Below are 18,416 nucleotides of genomic sequence, written 5' to 3'. Positions count from 1 at the left end.
CAAAGAACAGAGCTGTCACTTGAATGGACAGGTGCCTATATTACACGCTCCTAGAAGGGACAAAGACAATCTACTTGCAGCTTGATCTCAGGAGCAAGCTTAGGTTCCAAGGACAAGTCCACCCAGAAGAGCAGATACCAAGCTTGGGGCAAGAGCAGATTTCAACCATGAGGGACAACTTCCAAAAGGAAGAACTGAGCTCATTCTGATAGCTGAATGTAGGCTAAAAAATCGCATGCCAAATTCAAAATTTAAGAACTGAAGGCAAAGCACAACCTCAGCTCAAGCAACTCTAGTCAAGTGTTGCTGGGTGAGGAAGAGGAGGAAGGGTTCATGGGACAGGCAGCTGTTGTAGCAATAGGGGAAGGCTGAAATAGCGAGGCTGTTTCAGGAGTAACACCCCTGTCAATAAACAGTTTACGATTTATTCTAATTTTAACTCCCCCCCCTTTTTTTCCTGCAAAGATTTAACCCCTCTGCTTAAGCAGAGGGGGTGAGAAAGGAAAGAAAGCAGAGAAGCAGAGCACTCTTCTCCAGCCAGAGGAGGGCTCTGAGGAGCCGCACACCCGCAGAGACGCCCCCGAGCCAGACCCCGAGAGCTGGGGGCATGGGAGGCTCCATGGCAAACTGAACTAGGAACAGGGAGCATTCAAGCCGTATCACATATTTAAAAAAACAAAAAAAATCAAAACCAAAAATAATCACATCATGAGGAAAGCAGTTTTAAGCCATTTGCTTTACTCTCGTTTCTATCAGCCTCTCGAGGGGGGATGGGGCAAGGGAGAACGCCAGTGCCGCCGCCTCGATCACCAGAAACCCGCGCAGGCCGGGCTGGAACGAACCCGCCCACGGCGGACCCGGGGGACGCGCCGGCCCCTTCAGCCGGGCAGCGGGACAGGGACAGGCCGGGGCGAGCCGCGACGGAGGCTGCGGCTCCCGGGGGAAGGAGGCCCGGCCCAGCCCCGCACCGGCCACGCGGGGGAAGGCAGGGGCGGCGAGGCCCGCGGAGCGCGCCCCGGGGCGGCGGGAGGGGGTGTCCGGAAAGAGCGGCGCCTCCTGCGGGGAAGGCGGCGGCGGCGGCAGCGGAGCGGGGCGAGCCCACGCCGCGCGGAGGGTTGCGAAGAAGGGCCCGCGCCGGGGCGAGCGGCGGAGGCAGGGGAGGGGGCGCGGGCAGGCCCCGCCTTACCTCCCGGCAGCGGCCGCTCCTGCCTGGCCCGAGGGAGCGGCGCACCCGAGCCCGCGCCGGACGCCACTGCCCGCCGAGGGGAGGCGGCCGCTCCGCCCGGCCCCGCCCCCTCCTGCGCCCCCTGCCGCCATTGGCCGAGCGGCCGCCCGCCGGAAGGCCCCGCCCCTCCCGCGCCCGTGGCGGCCAATCCTTCGCGGCCGGCCTCAGAAAGGGCACGGCAGCGCGCCCATTGGCTGTCATTCAGTCCCTGTTGGCCCGCCTTCAGGTTTCTATTGGTCTCTGAAGTTCGCAATCTTCCCCTTTAGCGTTCCGATTGGTTCGCTCCCAGGGTACGCCGGCACGTCGGCTTCTTGCCGCGGCTCAGCAGCCGCTGACGAAGCCGGGATTGGGCGGGAGGCAGAAGGGGCGCCTCCGCTTCCCATTGGTCGGGCCTCCGTCTTCGCGCGCTACGCCCTTGCGACGTGATGACGCAGCGCGTGGACTGGCCTGGCTCCCAAGATGGCGGCGCGCAGGGCGCGGAGGCCGCGCTGTCGCTGAGAGGCCCCGCGCTCCGGTGCGGCTCCCGCTCCCCGCGAGCCCTGTGAGTGCGCGGGGCTCGCTCGGCCTGCCCGTCGGCGACAACCGCCGCCTGGGGACGGGGGGAACGGAGCGGGGAGGCTGGGGCGGGGAGCGAGCGCCTCCCCGGGCACCGGCAGCCCCGTGCAGGACGGGCGGGCGGGTGTGAGAGGCGGTGTGAGCATCCCCGGCTGGGCTAGGGCTGCAGGGGCGGAGCCGCGGTCGGTGCGTTTGGCTCAGGTAAAGTATGGAAAAGCCGCGATCGAGCTCTGGAACTCTCTTCCACTTTCCTGGGGTGCGTAAAAAGGCAGGGAAAACTTGTTATTGTCGGGCGTTGCGGTGTGGATTGGCTTGTTTAAGATGGTTCATTGAAGATGTTTGCGGGTGATGATTTTAATTCCTGGTTCTGTATTCGGAAATGCGTTCGCTCCTTTATAGAAACAGATCGTGTCGCTTCAGGCGCTTTTAGTGTTAATTGGGTTTTAAGCGCTTTGGAAGTTAGAAAGTAAAATATCTCGTAAGGAAGAAGAATCGTTACAGTTATAAAAATTAGCACTTTTCTAGTAAATGTGATGGGAATGTGTGGTCGTGGCCTGGCGCGCTTTTTTTGATTCTGGAAATAGTTTTTAGTAGCCATTTACTTTTTCTTGTGGCAGAATTTAGATCTGTCTGTGACCGATACCACGAGTTGTGAAGGTGATTCCAAAACCACCGTGAGGCAAAGACAGTATCCTTTATTCTGAAAAAGAGAAAACTTTTTGAAGGTGAGCGAGGTGCTGATTGTAGGCATCGTTCTGTGGCTGTTCGCGTGATCTTCCTTCCGTTTTCGGAAGGGAAACGTCTCGAAAAGTAATAGCTGATTTTAAGAGTTTTAAATTTTGGGTCTTCCTGTGTCTCTCTTGCGTAGAGCGAATATATTGCATCATATGTTAATGACCGTGTGTTATGCAAACCTTTGCAGGTGACTGTAGTAATCTGTGAGTAGTATCTGTAGCTGGTTGAATTGGAGTAAGAGCAGGTTTGTGCCTGAAAGAAATAAAGGAAGCGAGTGCTCATTGTTTAAGCTGAGGCATGGCTGAATGTCTGTCATAATTCAAACACCAGAAAGGTGCCTGCAGAGCTTTGTGATCTGCATCTATGTACACCAAGTGCTGGTAAACACAGGCAAGTAGGAGACTCTTGGGGTGTATTCAGTTGCCTTGTTTGGGGGATGCTTTAGATGCTGCCTTACTCTAAACTTAATTGGTTGTCTCAATCTTGATATGCGAAAGAACACTGATACGTTTTTTTCTTTAAGTAATGCAAGTACAGATCACTTTACAAAGCTTCTGCCAAGTGGTTGCTGCTTGGGGTATCCCTTGGAGCAGGCAGGTATTTAAGGCTCACCTCACCAGGGCCTTTCCTAGTTACCATTAGCTAATCCCCCCAGCTTTCCAAATCTCTCTACAGCCATCACTGAACTGTTTTTTCCTAGTTTTATTGACAAAGTAGATAGAAGTTGTCCTACTAAGAAATACCAGATATTGTTGGAGATGTATTCTTGAAGTCTCCTTATTAAACAAGTAATAGCAAGGATAAAACTTATGGCTTTTTCTTTGATTGTATTTGCAATATAGAGGGAGGCTAAAGGCAAAGTTCTTTATTCCTTGTCTTTGAGCGTAGGAAAAAGTTCTTTCCAACAGGCAAGGCTAAGCACTAGTCTTCTTTACTCCTCTTTGAGCAGGAACTGGAGAAGACAGTTCTCTCTATTTTTAAAGAATTCCTTTTTTCTTTTCTTCAAGGTCCTGAAGTGACTCTCTGAAGACTTTGTTTTTGAAAATTGAAACAGCAAAGACAATTCTGTTTTAATAAATGAAGGAGAATAAAGAAAATTCCAGCCCTTCTGTAAACTTGGCAAACCTGGACCATACAAAGCCATGCTGGTACTGGGATAAGAAAGATTTGGCGCACACACCATCACAGCTTGAAGGGCTTGATCCAGCTACAGAGGCACGATACCGCAGGGAAGGGGCCAGATTCATATTCGATGTGGGAACACGTTTAGGGCTGTATCCTTTACACTCACGTTGGTGTGAAATGTCTTTATGAATAGTGAGTTTTCAGAATGAAATATACAACAAATGTGATATACTCAGCTGTTCAGATGTTTAATTGCTAATCAAAAATATATTTGTGTTGAAGTGCCTTTTGATGTAATGTGTTCCTACACAATTTCTGTCCAAGGTTCCAATTTGGAAGTAAGATGATATAAGCTTTCCAATTAAGAGTAACTTCTGTAAGTTATGAAACTCTTTTCCAGTATATGAATCTATGTGACTTCTCAAATTTTGAATTTTTCCCCCAGCTTTCTAGATTGTGCCTTTGAGGCTTCTAACCTCTGCCTCCCCAGTCTTGGTCCTTGGTGGCTGTTTTTTTGTTTCATTGGTTTGGGATTTACAGCTGTGTATAAGTTCTCCAGACTGTCCCACTCCCTCATAGACAGCCACTTAAATTTTCTGCTTCCTACATTCCTGTGCTTCCTTTAATCTCCTTAGTTCTTTCTTTAATAAAGCATGGTGAAGACAAAATTGTTACTTGTCTTGAAGTGAAGAATATAGAGCATGTTCAGATTTTATTTGCATTTGTAGGTGTGAATAGCAACTTTCCTCCAGGCCAGCACTTGAATGAGAAGTGATAATTGTTCTGTTCCTTCGTGTACCTACTGCTGGATTTGACCTTCTCTGAGGCATGGTGAAACCTAGGGGTGACCTTATGTTCATCCTCTTGTAACTACAGTCAGGACTTTGCACATTTACAACAAATGCTTTAGATATCAGCTGCATCTGGGCCTGATCACAGTATTTACACAGCTTTAAGGGCTTTTGTGGCTTTTTTTTTTCCTAAAGCTCCTGTTTTACTTGCAGTGTTTTCTAACTGGTCACTGAACAGCCAGTTACTTGAAGTACTTGATAAAGCAGAATCCATTGTGCATGTTTGGTTGTATATTTGTTTTATGTGCTGTTTGAAAGTCCTTGATCTGCACCACAGACATTATGACACTCTAGCAACCGGAATAATTTATTTCCATCGGTTTTATATGTTTCATTCCTTCAAACAGTTCCCAAGATATGTAAGTATTTAGGATACTGATGACTTAATTTAATGATTGCACTAGGCAGGGACTATTTGAAATGGTGATTAGTCACTGGGGTACTACAATTGCTGTTCACTGCAGAAAGATGGAAAATTGGCATTTTTTCTTTTAATTATTGCAGCCTAAAGTTCATTGTACTTACCTGTTTACACATTTCTGTTTATGCTCAGACATGTATTGACATTGCAGTTATGACTTGCTGATATCGTTCTTTAGGAGTAGCAGCTGTAATGCTGGCATTCTATATTAGCTGAAAGAAAAAAAGAAGTGTAATACAGTTTTAAAACTGCTTGAGTGACAACATTGAACCAGGACAAATTGTGCTTTGGTTTCTGACCTTGAAATAAAGTTGCATAAAATAGATACACTCCAAATTCTGTGTAGTTCCTCTGAAAAAATAAAAGTTTAACACTATATTAAAATAGAAATTAGTATGCTCATTAAGTCTTTACTGGGAGATTTCTACAGTACTGTTAATGGAAATTGACAGTGCTTTTATGCTACACTGTATTGCATATCTACATGCAGACCACTTTTTGAAAGTACTTGCCTTTTTTTAGGTGACAGGAGCCTGCTGTCTCTTCCTAGCAGGAAAGGTTGAAGAAACACCCAAGAAATGTAAAGACATAATTAAAACAGCTCGTAGCTTGCTAAATGATGTACAGTTTGGGCAGTTTGGAGATGACCCAAAGGTAAAAATACTTATGTTGAAATTGATTTCATCCTGTTGTACTGTAGTAAAGTGACACACACTCAATAGAGCATTGACTGATTTTCAGTTGTTCTAAATTAAATTAGATGTTCAGCATGCATTTATTGCTCTTCTGGGTAATGTGGTTGGTAGCTATGAAAGTAATTCTTCCTAATAAAAGTGGCTTTGGGAGCTTACTGGAATAATTGTTTTCATTAAAAGTTTGCATTTTATTTCATGTAAATTTTGATATTATTTTGCAAATTAAAGTAAATTTGAGTCATTTCAGCCAGAGTAAGAAGTGTTACCAAGACATAAATCATCTGAATGGGATTTTAGGAAGTACTTAATAGTGAATCTTAAATAAGAGAGCTAGATCTCAAAATATTGAGAAGTTTCTTGTTTACAGCATTGACTTAGCAAAACTATGCTTCTCTTAAAATTTGTTTATTTTAAATAGCAGAAGGACTTGAAACTTTTGAGTGAAATGTGGTAGATCTTATATTTTTGTTGTGATTGTGTATCTGGCAATTTCATGCTGTGTCTAGTTCAGTTCATTCTTCTGCAGAGGAATAGGGATTTTAAACATCACATCCCCTGTCCTCACTCAAATAAATGTGAAGAAAAGGTATAAGAAAAGGTATCTGAGTTTAAAATAATATTGTAAGTTGGAGAGCTTTCTGTTCTCCTTGGAGACAAACATGGCTGCCTGGAGGTGCTGTGAAGTCATGCCCTGTACTAGCATAAAGTATTTTTGAGTGAAAGAAGAAATAATACTGTGGTTACCTTGTAACTCTCTATAGGAAGAAGTGATGGTACTTGAAAGAATCTTACTACAAACAATAAAGTTTGATTTGCAAGTGGAACATCCATACCAATTTCTTCTCAAGTATGCCAAACAGCTCAAAGGTAAAATATTGGCAGGGTGAGCAAGTAATGCCTGTTATTGATATATTGATAGAACTTAATATATTAACAGTGCAAGAATATTCTACTTCCAGCTGTTTGTCCCTCCTAATTTTATGTCCTAATTTTTTTCTGATTGTTTTTCAGGAGACAAAAACAAAATTCAAAAACTGGTTCAAATGGCATGGACATTTGTCAATGACAGGTAGGAAACATTCTGAAAGTGAAATAGTTACTGTTGCTTACATTGTTCTGGTATTGGATATTTTTTTGACAAATACTCAAATTTTTTTTTCTGCTTGTTACATGTTTTCTTGGTTCTTCAGTTTTTCTTTCCATCATTACCATGATAAGTTCCATTGAGCACAGAATCTGAAATTAGTATGAAGTGGACCAGTAAGATCTCTGCAGTGCTGTGGCACTAATTTAGTGCTGCATTAAAAAGAAACTTACTGTTTGAAAGAGCCAAACCAAATTCTTAATCTCCAGGATAAAAACCAGCTTCTTGCCAAATCTGTGATATATTGTACATACTGAAAAAAATAAGTCACTTCTCAATTCCATTAATGTATTTTTAATGTGATATTTTGGTAATAGTGAAGTAGCCATTAAATTCACTGAGGAATACAGTTTTTAGCACTGGATTTACAATTTCTTGAATAATGAACTTGTAAGAATGACATCAATTAATGGGAGTGCATGCAAAAGCATTTCTCATGTGGTATTGGAAAAAAAACAAAACAACTTGACACACTTTAGTCTTGTTCAGGAGGATTCTACAGAGCTGGGCAAGTTAATTTATTAAGGACTTGAATATTACTTTGTGTTTCCATAGCAAACCCTTCAGAAAATGTGTAAGTGGTCTGACTGTCCAGAAATTGTGAATACATGGCTTTCAGTCATGCCTACAGCAGTAGAACATCATGAAAAAGAGGTGTATTTTTAATCATATGCCTGATTTGCATTAGCCCTGTGTGGGTTCAGATTTTGTAAACTCTCCAAATTATTTTGACCAAAATTAATGGGGATCTCAAGAGATGTTTACTTCAGCTGCTCTCAGTCTTACAGGTAGAACAAAATTATGGCATAACTGTCACTGTTTAGCCTGTCAAAGTACTGTAATTTATCCATCAAAGTTTGGACACCATTGTACTTGGAATTAGGTAGTGTTTAATATTTAAAAACCTAACAATTAAAATGCACTTAAGGAAAACACTTGCATGAAGTTGGAGGGGTTGTTTCAAGTCATGCATAATAATTACCTCTGTTCTGAGGAGGCTATATTGTGCTTAGTTAATAATCACCATGTTAGAAGTTTACTTTGTTTGGAAAATAATTCAGTGCTTTGCACTACAGGCCCTTAGAAGAAAGGGTTCTGTTCTTATACAGCCATAGTGAATTCATGGAAATTCAGCTGGCTGGCTGGCTTTAAAATTCTGTAAACAGTTTATATGCTACTGAATCTATGGAGAAAATAGAGAAAAAATCTTTCATCATTTAAAATTGATATCAAGAAACAGCAATTGATTGTGACAGAAACTTAGTTAATATCAATAATACCAATAACATCAATTGTCTTAGCATTAGCTTTAACAAAGGCTATTCAAGAGATAACTTTTATATGTTGATCTAAAACTTGTGTTGTGCTTGACAAGCTGCTTTACAAATTCTTGTTGGCTGTTCTGTGGGGTTTTGGGGGTTTTTTAGTATTTGTTTACATTTTATTGACAAGCATTTTAGAAGCTCTAAAATCTGATTTGAGACCTGATTTCATGACCATGGTAGTCCAGAAATTAGTTTTGTAAACTCTTTTGTTTAACAAGGCACTTAATTAAAATTGCCTGAGAAGTTAGAATTGTGGTGGGATTTTATACCCTGTTAATTATATCTGCTGTACATTAAAGTGCACTTGGACAATCAGGTCATCTCCAAGGTTGTGTTTTGCTTGGTGCATTTTCTGTTGCAGCCTCTGCACTACCCTGTCCCTGCAGTGGGAGCCTGAGATCATAGCTGTTGCAGTCATGTACTTAGCAGGACGTTTGTGTAAGTTTGAAATACAGGAATGGACATCCAAACCAATGTACAGGCGATGGTGGGAGCAGTTTGTCCAAGATGTTCCTGTTGATGTTTTGGAAGGTATGAAAACCATTTCCCACAATATTTCTTGTAACTGCGTGGCCTAGGTCATAAGTAAATGCAAATAGCTTTTTATCTAGGTTTCAGTCAAAATAATCTTGTGTCAAGTATGTAACTCAGGTTGTATGTGCTGTGCCTTAATCAGGTTTTAAATTGAACTAGCTTAGCTTAGAAGCATATTTAATCATCATGATTAGTCTTTTGTTCAATGTTTGCTTTACAGTTTTTTTTTAGTTTATAACACATCTAATTAGCCAGAATTGTCATGATGTGTTTTCTATTTTTTAAATTATTATCTACTTCCCATTTTAAATAAGTGTTTCTACAAACTCTGGAACTAATGGAGCCTGATTCCCAGCAGTTTTCCCATTGATAATTGTTCTCTTTGACCAAATTATGCTAGTATAGAAGGTTTTTTGTCACATAACATGAATGAACAGATTATGGGCATCCTTTACCTCCTAACATGTTGGAAGAAGAATTTAGTACTAGTGCTTTGCTTAGTTTCCTAAAACTTTTTTGACTGGCCTAACAAGACATGTATGTTTTAACATATAATCTTCCACTTGCTTTCTTGCTGTATTACTGTTCTGGGAGTGTGGTTACCTGGCTCTCCAGGCACACAGTAATGACAAACAGTGTGTTATTACCAAGACACTGTGTTCTCCTTCTGAAAGGTGTGCATATACATGTACATATTGCTCAGGATAGGCAGAAGAAACACAGAAATGCAAGTATAAGTTGAAAATTAATCTGCTTTTAAAAAGTTATTTCATTCATTATTATGATGAGTAATATTTGCAATTAATTTTTCCAAAATTGATGTCCAGTAAAAATCAGAGTTGATAATTGTGTTAAATATACACTTGTACATTATAAGGTTGTAATACTTTGGAATTTTCTTTCTTTATTATAAAGATATCTGCCATCAGATCCTGGATCTATACTCACAGGGAAAACAGCAAATGCCTCATCATACTCCTCATCAGTTGCAGCAGCCACCATCTCTTCAGTCTACACCCCAGGCACCTACAGTACAGCAGTCACAGCAATCCCAGAGTTCAGAGCAATCCCAGACCCAGCAGCAAAAAGAGTCTCAGCAGTCAGCACAGCAACAGCAGCAGCAGCAGCAAACACAAGCACAGCAATCTAAAAAGCCCTCTCCCCAGTCAAGTCCTCCTAGACAGATTAAAAGACCAGCAGTAAGTTGAACTTTACCTTGCAATTTATTTTCAGGCTGATCTGATGCCCATTTGATTTAAAGCCAGCAATGTGCAGAAGACTTGTGTTTGCTTTAAGAATGAGCCTTGTAATTAATTTTATGTGATTGATTTTCCTTGTTTATATGGCAGCTTTGTTAATGCCAGACAGCCTTTACAGTTGTGTGACATTCTTATTCCACTTCAGCCAAAAGCCATGGAGAGGCTTTGCAGTCAACATGAGCTGTTCAGGTTCTCAGTGCTTGTGGTTCTGGACTATCAAACTTCATTGTTTTGTCTATTAAGCAGGTTTAATTTAGGGAGGGTTTCTTGTGCTGTACTGGAATGCAGAGATGTGCACAATGCTGATGAAGACATTTTTTGACTCTGATTACTAATATTAAGAGAACAGTGACTTCTAAAGTCATGTCAAAATTCTTGAAAGAAAAGTATTTTAAAATAATCTTTTAACAGTTTCAGCCTATTTATCATCAGATTTTATAGCCTCACTTTGTCCATAATATCACATCATAATTGAAAATAAGAAGCTACATTAGCAGTTGGATAGTGTCACAAGTAGTAGTCTGAGCACTTTTCAACAGCCATCAAGTTCAAATGAAGCTTTCAGATTTTAATGTATATTTCTGTTTTGGTTTTTTTTTTCCACTTGTAAGTTTAAAAAAAAGTGTTACCCAAGTCTTCTTTTGCGTGTACTTAGCAACAGGAGTGTTTTCAGCAGTACAGTCTTTGGAACAAGTCCATTTAGGTTGTAAATTTTGTTCTAACTTTTGCTCCAACTTGCAATTAATGCGTGCCCAAACTAGAGAACAGACATCAGAGGAAAAAAACCAAAACAACAAGCCAAAAAAAAAAACCAAACTAAAAACTTGGAGTAAGCAGCAAATATTGGAATGAAATGGAAATGAAAATGAAAAAGTACAGCATCTTCCTGATGGCAGACTCCCAAAAAAGACAAAAATATGACTCTGTAAAACCTTGGTCTTGTAAGTGCAGCATAGAGCTTACTAGAGGAAAAGACCTGCTCTGAAATTTTTAGTTGTTGCCCTGAACTTTAGCATTGTTCAGGATATTATTAATTAGCTTATAAACTGTGAGAGTTCTTTATAGGTATTATGTATTTCTTCTGCTTTTTACTTCATACTTTTTATGCCATCAGCACAAATTCTGCTTGAGTTATCAGACCTGTAGGATCTCTTAACAATTTTTCTTCAACAAAAATGCCTGGGACAGTTTGGCACATCAGAAACTGCTAATAACAATTTTGTTTTTCCTATGCGTGCCATCTGAGTTGTTACAAATGCTTGTTCATTCCTGTAATTCAGGATCATTCAGGATCTACCATTACAGTACTACTGATTTTGCCCCATCCCATATGTTAATGAAGTGTCTTGTGGAAAAAAGTGATGCTTTTGTATGGATAGTATCTATTGTTCTTAAACAGTCACCTCTGGTCAAGCCATCAGTGAAACTTAACTTTTCCTGAAATTAATTTGAGGTCCATCAATGAATAATCAGGAAAAAAATACTAGATACAGTGTAAGCAGCCACAACAAATAAAAAGCAAAGGGTGTTTCAAAACTCAAAGGAGTTTTGTAGGAATACAGCACAAGCAGCATGAATTTGAGAAAATTAAATGTGGTGATCCAAAATTGTTCTTTATCCAGAAAGCAGTCTGGGAGAATAAGATGTGTGGTGATTGAAAGATTTACTTGGTGCTTCTAGAATGTTCTTGAGTTAGATGTACTATAAACCTTACTTAAAATCTTTGCCTGCTTCTATAAATAGGGCTTTGCATGACTTCTCCTTTGGTTTGTGCAGAACAGAAATGCACTTTGTTCCTGGGGCCAGATTTTCAATTTACATGAACTCTTATGACTCCCATTACCTTCTACTGAGCCAAGATGCTTTCAAGCAGCTGAGGCATTGGCCCATGACTTACAGACCCATATCAGATGTCTAAAGCATCTGCACATCCTCTGCATCTCCAGTGGTGAAGAATGCTTGAATTTTCAGTTAATTTCACTAAAAATATACTGGTGAATCATTAGGTGTAAATAGTGTTTTCATTTGGATTAAACTAGAAATTGTTGTGGGGACAATTTTATTGCTCATAGAAACAGCAGTAAAGGAGCAGTTCCATTGTGTAGGTTCAGCTGAAAGTATTAAATATGCACCAGCCTGACAGTAGATAATGTTGATAATTTATTATTGTTCATTATGACCCTCAGGTGTTCTGGCTGGGGCAGTACAAACTACAGTGCAGTAGAATGACCAAATAAATGCTCATCTCTATTTTAGCAATTGCTGTTGATGGAGAATTGTGGCTGCTTGACTCTTTTTTTTTTTCTTTAGCATAAATGCAGTTTAAATTGATATTTGTTTTTTCTGTCATGAGTTATTTTGCTCCAGTTTCTTGTTCTACTGTAATGTTGTACCTTGATGTTGTTTTTTGAATATTGCTCTATATTAACAAGTGTACAGTAATTGAATTGCTTGTCACCTGAAGTGATCAACTGACTTCACAAAGTAAGTGATTTTTGGAAAATGTTCCAACAAGTAGTGATTTGCTTCTATTTGAAAGTGCAGGGAGAGCTGATGCAGTTTTACAGGCATGGAATTTATTGCTAGAAAGTCAAGAAAAGACCATTGAAGTAAAATGAAGGCAACAGATGAGTCCATGAGAGTCACTAAAAAAAGAACTGTGTGGGTTTGAAATGGTAAGATAAAGATTGTCCTTAAAAAGCAGGAAAGCAGCTGGATGGTGTCTGGAAAATTGAAATTACTATCAAAGGAATACAAGAATGAGGTTGCCTCAAGCAGGCAAAAATTAGACACCAAAAATTCTGAGAATACCCATAAGAATTAAGGAAAAGTACTGTTCAAGTTGGATTGAAGTGTGCTGTGGAAAGTGGAATGAAGGAAACAGAACCATTTGTGCAGGTAAAGCTACTAGAGATAAACATCCCTTAAAAAACATTTTCACTGAAAAGACAGAGAAGCTATGTACTGTACCCCTCTGACCTTCCTCATTCAGTCTAAATATTGTTGTACTTAAAATTTCAGTTAAGTTCTCCACTTTTCTCAGAAATCATCAAGTAGTCATCTCAGTGGGACAGTGTAATCTGAGAAGATTTTTTTATTCCTTTTATCTGTGGTTGTTTCATAAAACTGCAATGAAAGAACAACCAACAAAACAATAAAAAACCCAACCAAAAACTTGTGATTGGAAGGATGATGTGAGGGTTTGTGGGTTTTGTGCAGTGGGCGCATACATTTTTTTCCTGGCATAACATTAGGATTTTATACAATGCTTTCCATCTGAAGGCTTCTGAAATGTTTTATGCTGTGCAACACTTTCACTGCCCTCCTGTCCTGGTAAATAAAGCATAAGAGCCTGAAGTGATTTTGGCAAAGGTTGAGTGACAGGTCAAGGCAGAATTGGGAACAGAGGCCAAGCCTCTTGTTTTCAGCTCAGTGAGCAGTGAACCGGACCATGATGTATGTGCAGTGGATGATAAATACATGAAATGAGATTTAATACTCAGCAGTGGGAACTGCAGGAAATGCTGCATATAAAATACCTGCTATTTTTCCAGTCTTTTCATTCTGCTAGTTAAGCTGGGCTTTCCAAGTGTGATTTGACTTAGTCTGTCTTGCATTTGTCATAAGAAACTATAGAAGCATTAGGTTGGAAAAGATCTTAAAGATCATCAACTCTGATCATTAATGCAGCACTGTCAAGTCTGCCACTAAACCATGTTCCCAAGTGCCACATGCACACATCATTCGAATGTTCCAATGCTTGACCACCCTTTCCATGAAGAAATTTTACCTCATATCCAATCTAAACCTCCCTTGGCACAACTTGAGGCCAATTCTTCTTGTCCTGTCACTTTTTACCTGGGAGAAAAGACTGACTGCAATGGTGTTATTCTTATATTTTTTTTTCTTTTATTTTCAAACAGGCTGTATCTCCAAAAGAAGAAACAAAGGCAGTAGGTAAATATTAATATTCTATTCATGTTGCTTCCATTTTACTGTTTAAACCAGAATAAGTAATTTGCTGACATGCACTTAGTTTGTCTGCTTACAGGCTTGGCATTTCTAAACTATTTTGATCCTGCTAATGTACCTTAAATATATACAATAACTGTTTTTAAAATGTTCCTAACTACAAAACTTAAAATAAATTGAGTATAACTGTTGCCCAAAGAGTTCCTTAATAGAGTCAATTTGGTAGAAAATCTTGCTAAACTAGTCAACTCTCGATGTATAACTCCATGCATCATTTGGGAATAGTTCCTCAGCAAGCTGTGAGGCCCTGAAGTGACTGAAGGTACCATGTCATTAAATAGCTGCACTAACAGTAAGTGGTTGGTAATCAGTGATGTTTGTAATTGGTTGTTGGCATGGCTGCCACTAAAAGGCATTTTGTGTCAATAGTGTATTGAAAGAAATGCATACTCACTGCAGTGATCATACCTGGTTATTTTGTTTATTTGGGGGTTTTTCTTTGCTTTGCTGGTTTGGAACAAAGTAGTTCAGAATCCTAGGATGTACTTCTTAAGGAAGCCTGGCACTTATTCCCCTGTAGCTCTGCAGATAGACTCCAGACAGCTGTCTCTTCTTCCTCCTCTCCCTGTCCAATCACTGTTTTGTTTGGTTCATGACACACATTTCCCTGGCTGAGCAAAGGTCAGCTTCTTCTGAAAGCTGTTCCAACTACTTACAAGTTAAAGTTTTGGGCTAGAAAGCATACACTTGCTCATCTTCACTTACATACCATTATTGGGAGTTTGTCTCTAGTTAAAAAGTCACTTGAACTTTTAGGCATATGTTCTTTTGGAAGACTTGTGTGTGATACTTGATGCCACTTAATTTATGCAAAGGTGTTGATTTTAGTGTTCTTTATTAAACATACCTAGTAAATAGGATTTCCACTGTACTTTTGCATAGTGTAATGTTATATGATAATCATTATCATGAGAGCAGAGTTGGAATTTGGAAAATATTGCAGAGCAATAACCAATCACAAATTGACAAATGTTTTTTAGAACCACCACCACCATCTAAAATTCCTAAAATTGAAACTTCACATCCACCAATACCTCCTGCACATCCACCTCCAGGTAAGCTTTTATTTTCTTAAAAACATTTCTTCTTGTTAACTTCCTTGCTTTTCATTCAGGTGGGGGCAGGGGTTTGTTGCCTTGATTAATCTGCTTGGCAAGTAAAATACAAGGTTGATAAGCTCTAGAGGGAATTTCGTCACAGGCTTTTCCAGACAGAACTAAAAAACTTACAATGGAAACAAGACTATACTAGGTGGATAAAGGCAAAACAAAGCTGCATCAGTTAAAGGCCTAGAAGATGAAAACTAATTGTTAATAGCAGGCTAAAAGGGACTTCTTGATCTCAAAATGATAATAGATGCCACATTGGATTACTAGAGCAGCCTTCAGCTATCCTATAGAAGTTTCCCATGTTATATCTGTTGTACAGGAATTCTGCAGGTGTGCAACTTCCAAACAATAATACAAAAAATACCAAAAAAAACCCATCACAGGGGGATGCTTTCTTTGCTGTACCTAAAAAGAGGATTTTTTTCTGTCAGGGAACACTAATACCACACACATGCTGTATGTTTGCAAAATAAACTGTACTGTTGTAAAAATGTGCTTCCAGCACCTTGATGCATTAGCTGTCTTCCAGTGACCCTTAAATATGACATAAATATTTCACTGCCCATAGTCCATAATGTAATTGTAAGATGGCAGCTTCTAAAGAGAACTAGGAGAGAGAAAAGCAGTGCTCTGAAATATAGTAGGACAATTTTTCTCATTTGTTAAAATCTAATTAAGAATGAAGTTTTTCCAAATACCATTATTCCTTCAGTTGCTAAATCTTGAATGCACATCTTGCATCCAGAATGGTTCTGAAAGTGAGGAAATTATTGCCTGCTACAATTTAGGAGCTTGAGGTCACTGAAATCAGGAGTACCACAGCCAGCATGCCCACCTTGTGTGATTTAATTATGTGGCTTTCCTAGGGGGCATTTTTGCTGTTAAAATCCTACTTAGGCAGGTAATGGATTTATTTCCCTTGTTACCTGAAATTTTCCTCTTTGTTTATACAAGGATGTAATTGTACAAGCACTGAAACATTATCAAAATAAAGGGCAGCTCTGTGGAAAAGTCAGGTGAAAACAAAGAATGCATCTTGACCAAGTGAACTAGGAGGAGGATTCATCTCCAATTCTGTTTAACAGTGACAGTGTAGTATGCCACTGGAAATGACTGCCCTGCATGTGTTTCTAAATAGCTTTTCTTATTGAACAATGTTGTAGATGCTCATATATACAAGCAACATGTCCCAACCTCTTTTTTGTTGGTTGTTCTAATAATCTCTCTGACCATACAGAGAGGTTGCCATTAGGTTAGTAATCCTAGTGGTATTACTTACTTTACAATGTCTGCATTAAGAGGGGAAAACAAACAATTCTTATTTAAAGAGAAGACTGCTTAAAGCATCTTCTTTCCAAAGTGGCTAATTATAATTCTGTAAAATGCTGACATTTTTATGAACTTCTCCAGAGTGTCAGGTACTAAGTTCACTGAAATTAATCAGTGGGCAAAGCTGATCAGATTTCATGTCCTTCTTACTTACCCTTTGGTTTTCTTTTTCTCTTTCTTTGGTAAACAGGTTTAGAACTGAGCGTTAAAGACTTGAGACTTTGGCCTGTGTTCTCAAATAATGTTTCCCAATATGGGAGGCAGGTGAAGTGCAGAGGGTAATCCCAGGCCACCTCCTGGACTACCCAAGAGGTAGAAAGGAGGCCTGAACTAAAGAAGGTGAAAGCACTGAACTAAAGATTTTTGGTATCATGAATCCTATGACTTTTTAATCCACTAGTTGTGATTCCATCCATCCAGTGTGTTAATTCTGCTGATTGTACAACAATATTTAAATTATAAAAAATAGTAATAAGAAAGATGAATTTAACTTCTAGAATGGGAAAAGCCGACCTTGAAGCTTTGATAGGCAGCTTAGTTGGTTTTTAGTGACCTGAGATGGTCTGACTGGATACCATATGGCATTCAGAGACTTAGAAAATTGAGTTCTCTTTTGCTAATTTAACTGGAGGAAAAATATGAAGTATTCAGAAGCTGTTCTTGCCACTATCCTTCAAAAAAATAAATTAAATTTTCTTTTCCAGAGCGCAAGCCTCCTTTGACAACAGCGGTTTCAATGGGAGAACCAGAGCAATCTACTACTGTGGACTCAGTAGATGTGCCAAAGGTCCAGATTCCTCCTCCTGCTCATCCTGCCCCAGTGCATCAACCTCCCCCTCTGCCACATCGTCCCCCACCCCCACCCCCTACCAGTTACATTACAGGGATGTCTACTACAAATTCCTACATGTCAGGGGAGGGTTATCAGAGTCTCCAGTCAATGATGAAGACAGAAGGACCAACATACGGAGCTTTACCGCCGGCCTATGGACCACCAGCTCATCTACCGTATCATCCTCATGTCTACCCTCCCAACCCTCCACCACCAGTTCCACCTCCCCCCCCTGCTTCTTTCCCCCCACCCAATATTCCACCTCCTACTCCCGGATATCCTCCTCCACCTACATACAACCCCAATTTCCCACCTCCAAGACTGCCTCCAACTCATGCAGTGCCACCTCATCCACCTCCAGGGCTGGGAATGCCCCCAGCTAGTTACCCCCCTCCTACTGTTCCCCCAGGTGGACAGCCACCTGTACCACCTCCAATTCCACCACCTGGTATGCCACCTGTAGCAGGACTTGGACGTGCTACCTGGATGAGATAGCATGAGGTCATTTGCACGAATATACCTTTATGTTGATTAGGCAGGAGTAGATAGCCAAAACCTACATTGTAAAGATGAAGAGGAGGGTAATCTGTATAATTTAGATGAAGAAACGAGATTAAATGAAAATTTAGCTGATCTGTTTGCAGTATGGTTTATGGTGAGTTATATAGGCTTCTAGATTTTAATCAGCTTTGCAGTATCTATTCTAACTTTATACATTTGACTTAAGTTTAAATTGTCGTGACTTATTCCAGCACTGGATTACTTTGTACTAGCAAAACCAGCCATATTGGCTCAATTATATCAGTAAGAAGAAAATTTCCTTCTAGAAATCAGTGCCTATTTTTAAGTATCAAAATAGCCAGATACTATGATATTTGATCTATAATAAGAAACTTCATTTTTAATAGTAAGTAAACCAACACGATGTCAAGCATAAAAGCTGCTTTATTTAAGAGAGATTCTGAATGCTAGCTGACTGGAATAATTTTGAGGTGTTTGCCTTGCTGATAGTTTTGGTTTGGAATGTACTGGTATCTTAAAATATTGTATGTTTACACCTATTTGCAAATTCCTGTACATAATATATATATTTTCTAAGTGTGAAAGTCTGAATGTAACAGCCTACTGTGATGTACATCATAGTTATAAATGGGACTACTTTGTTCACTCTACCCAAATAAAATTGGTTCTGAATTTAGTGGATTTCCAGGTTTTTCATATTAGTTCAGAGGTCATAGCTATGGT

At 40.0% G+C, this 18,416-nt stretch overlaps 2 protein-coding genes across 3 annotated transcripts in view; one reads left to right on the top strand and one right to left on the bottom strand.

Annotated features, from left to right (window-relative positions):
- SETD3 (SET domain containing 3, actin N3(tau)-histidine methyltransferase) overlaps positions 1-1,321 on the bottom strand; it is a 62,141-nt gene extending 60,820 nt beyond the window's left edge. Inside the window, exon 1 of the mRNA XM_071426502.1 lies at positions 1,187-1,321. Coding sequence (XP_071282603.1) covers positions 1,187-1,317 — 131 coding nt within the window. The 5' untranslated portion in view covers positions 1,318-1,321. The remainder of the gene's footprint in view (positions 1-1,186) is intronic.
- A 295-nt stretch (positions 1,322-1,616) lies between these two features.
- On the top strand, positions 1,617-18,369 carry CCNK (cyclin K). Of its 2 annotated transcripts, XM_071426499.1 has the most exons (12): positions 1,620-1,766; positions 2,398-2,505; positions 3,523-3,789; positions 4,769-4,850; positions 5,435-5,566; positions 6,369-6,474; positions 6,619-6,676; positions 8,438-8,607; positions 9,526-9,809; positions 13,793-13,826; positions 14,882-14,956; positions 17,044-18,369. In XM_071426499.1, the coding sequence occupies exons 3-12, from the start codon at positions 3,593-3,595 to the stop codon at positions 17,664-17,666; spliced, it is 1,761 nt and encodes a 586-aa protein (XP_071282600.1). In that variant the 5' UTR covers positions 1,620-1,766; positions 2,398-2,505; positions 3,523-3,592; the 3' UTR covers positions 17,667-18,369. The 2 variants fall into 2 exon arrangements, with proteins under 2 accessions (XP_071282601.1, XP_071282600.1); XM_071426500.1 differs by lacking the exon at positions 2,398-2,505 and having other exon boundaries at positions 1,617-1,766.
- The last annotated feature ends 47 nt before the right edge of the window (positions 18,370-18,416 follow it).

This window comes from Agelaius tricolor, unplaced genomic scaffold (genome assembly GCF_023055355.1).
Source record: "Agelaius tricolor isolate 1412-34295 unplaced genomic scaffold, bAgeTri1.0.p SCAF_5, whole genome shotgun sequence".
In the NCBI taxonomy this organism is placed as follows: domain Eukaryota; kingdom Metazoa; phylum Chordata; class Aves; order Passeriformes; family Icteridae; genus Agelaius; species Agelaius tricolor.
The sequence above is the reverse complement of the archived record's forward strand: the minus strand, read 5'-3'. Positions and strand labels throughout refer to the sequence as shown.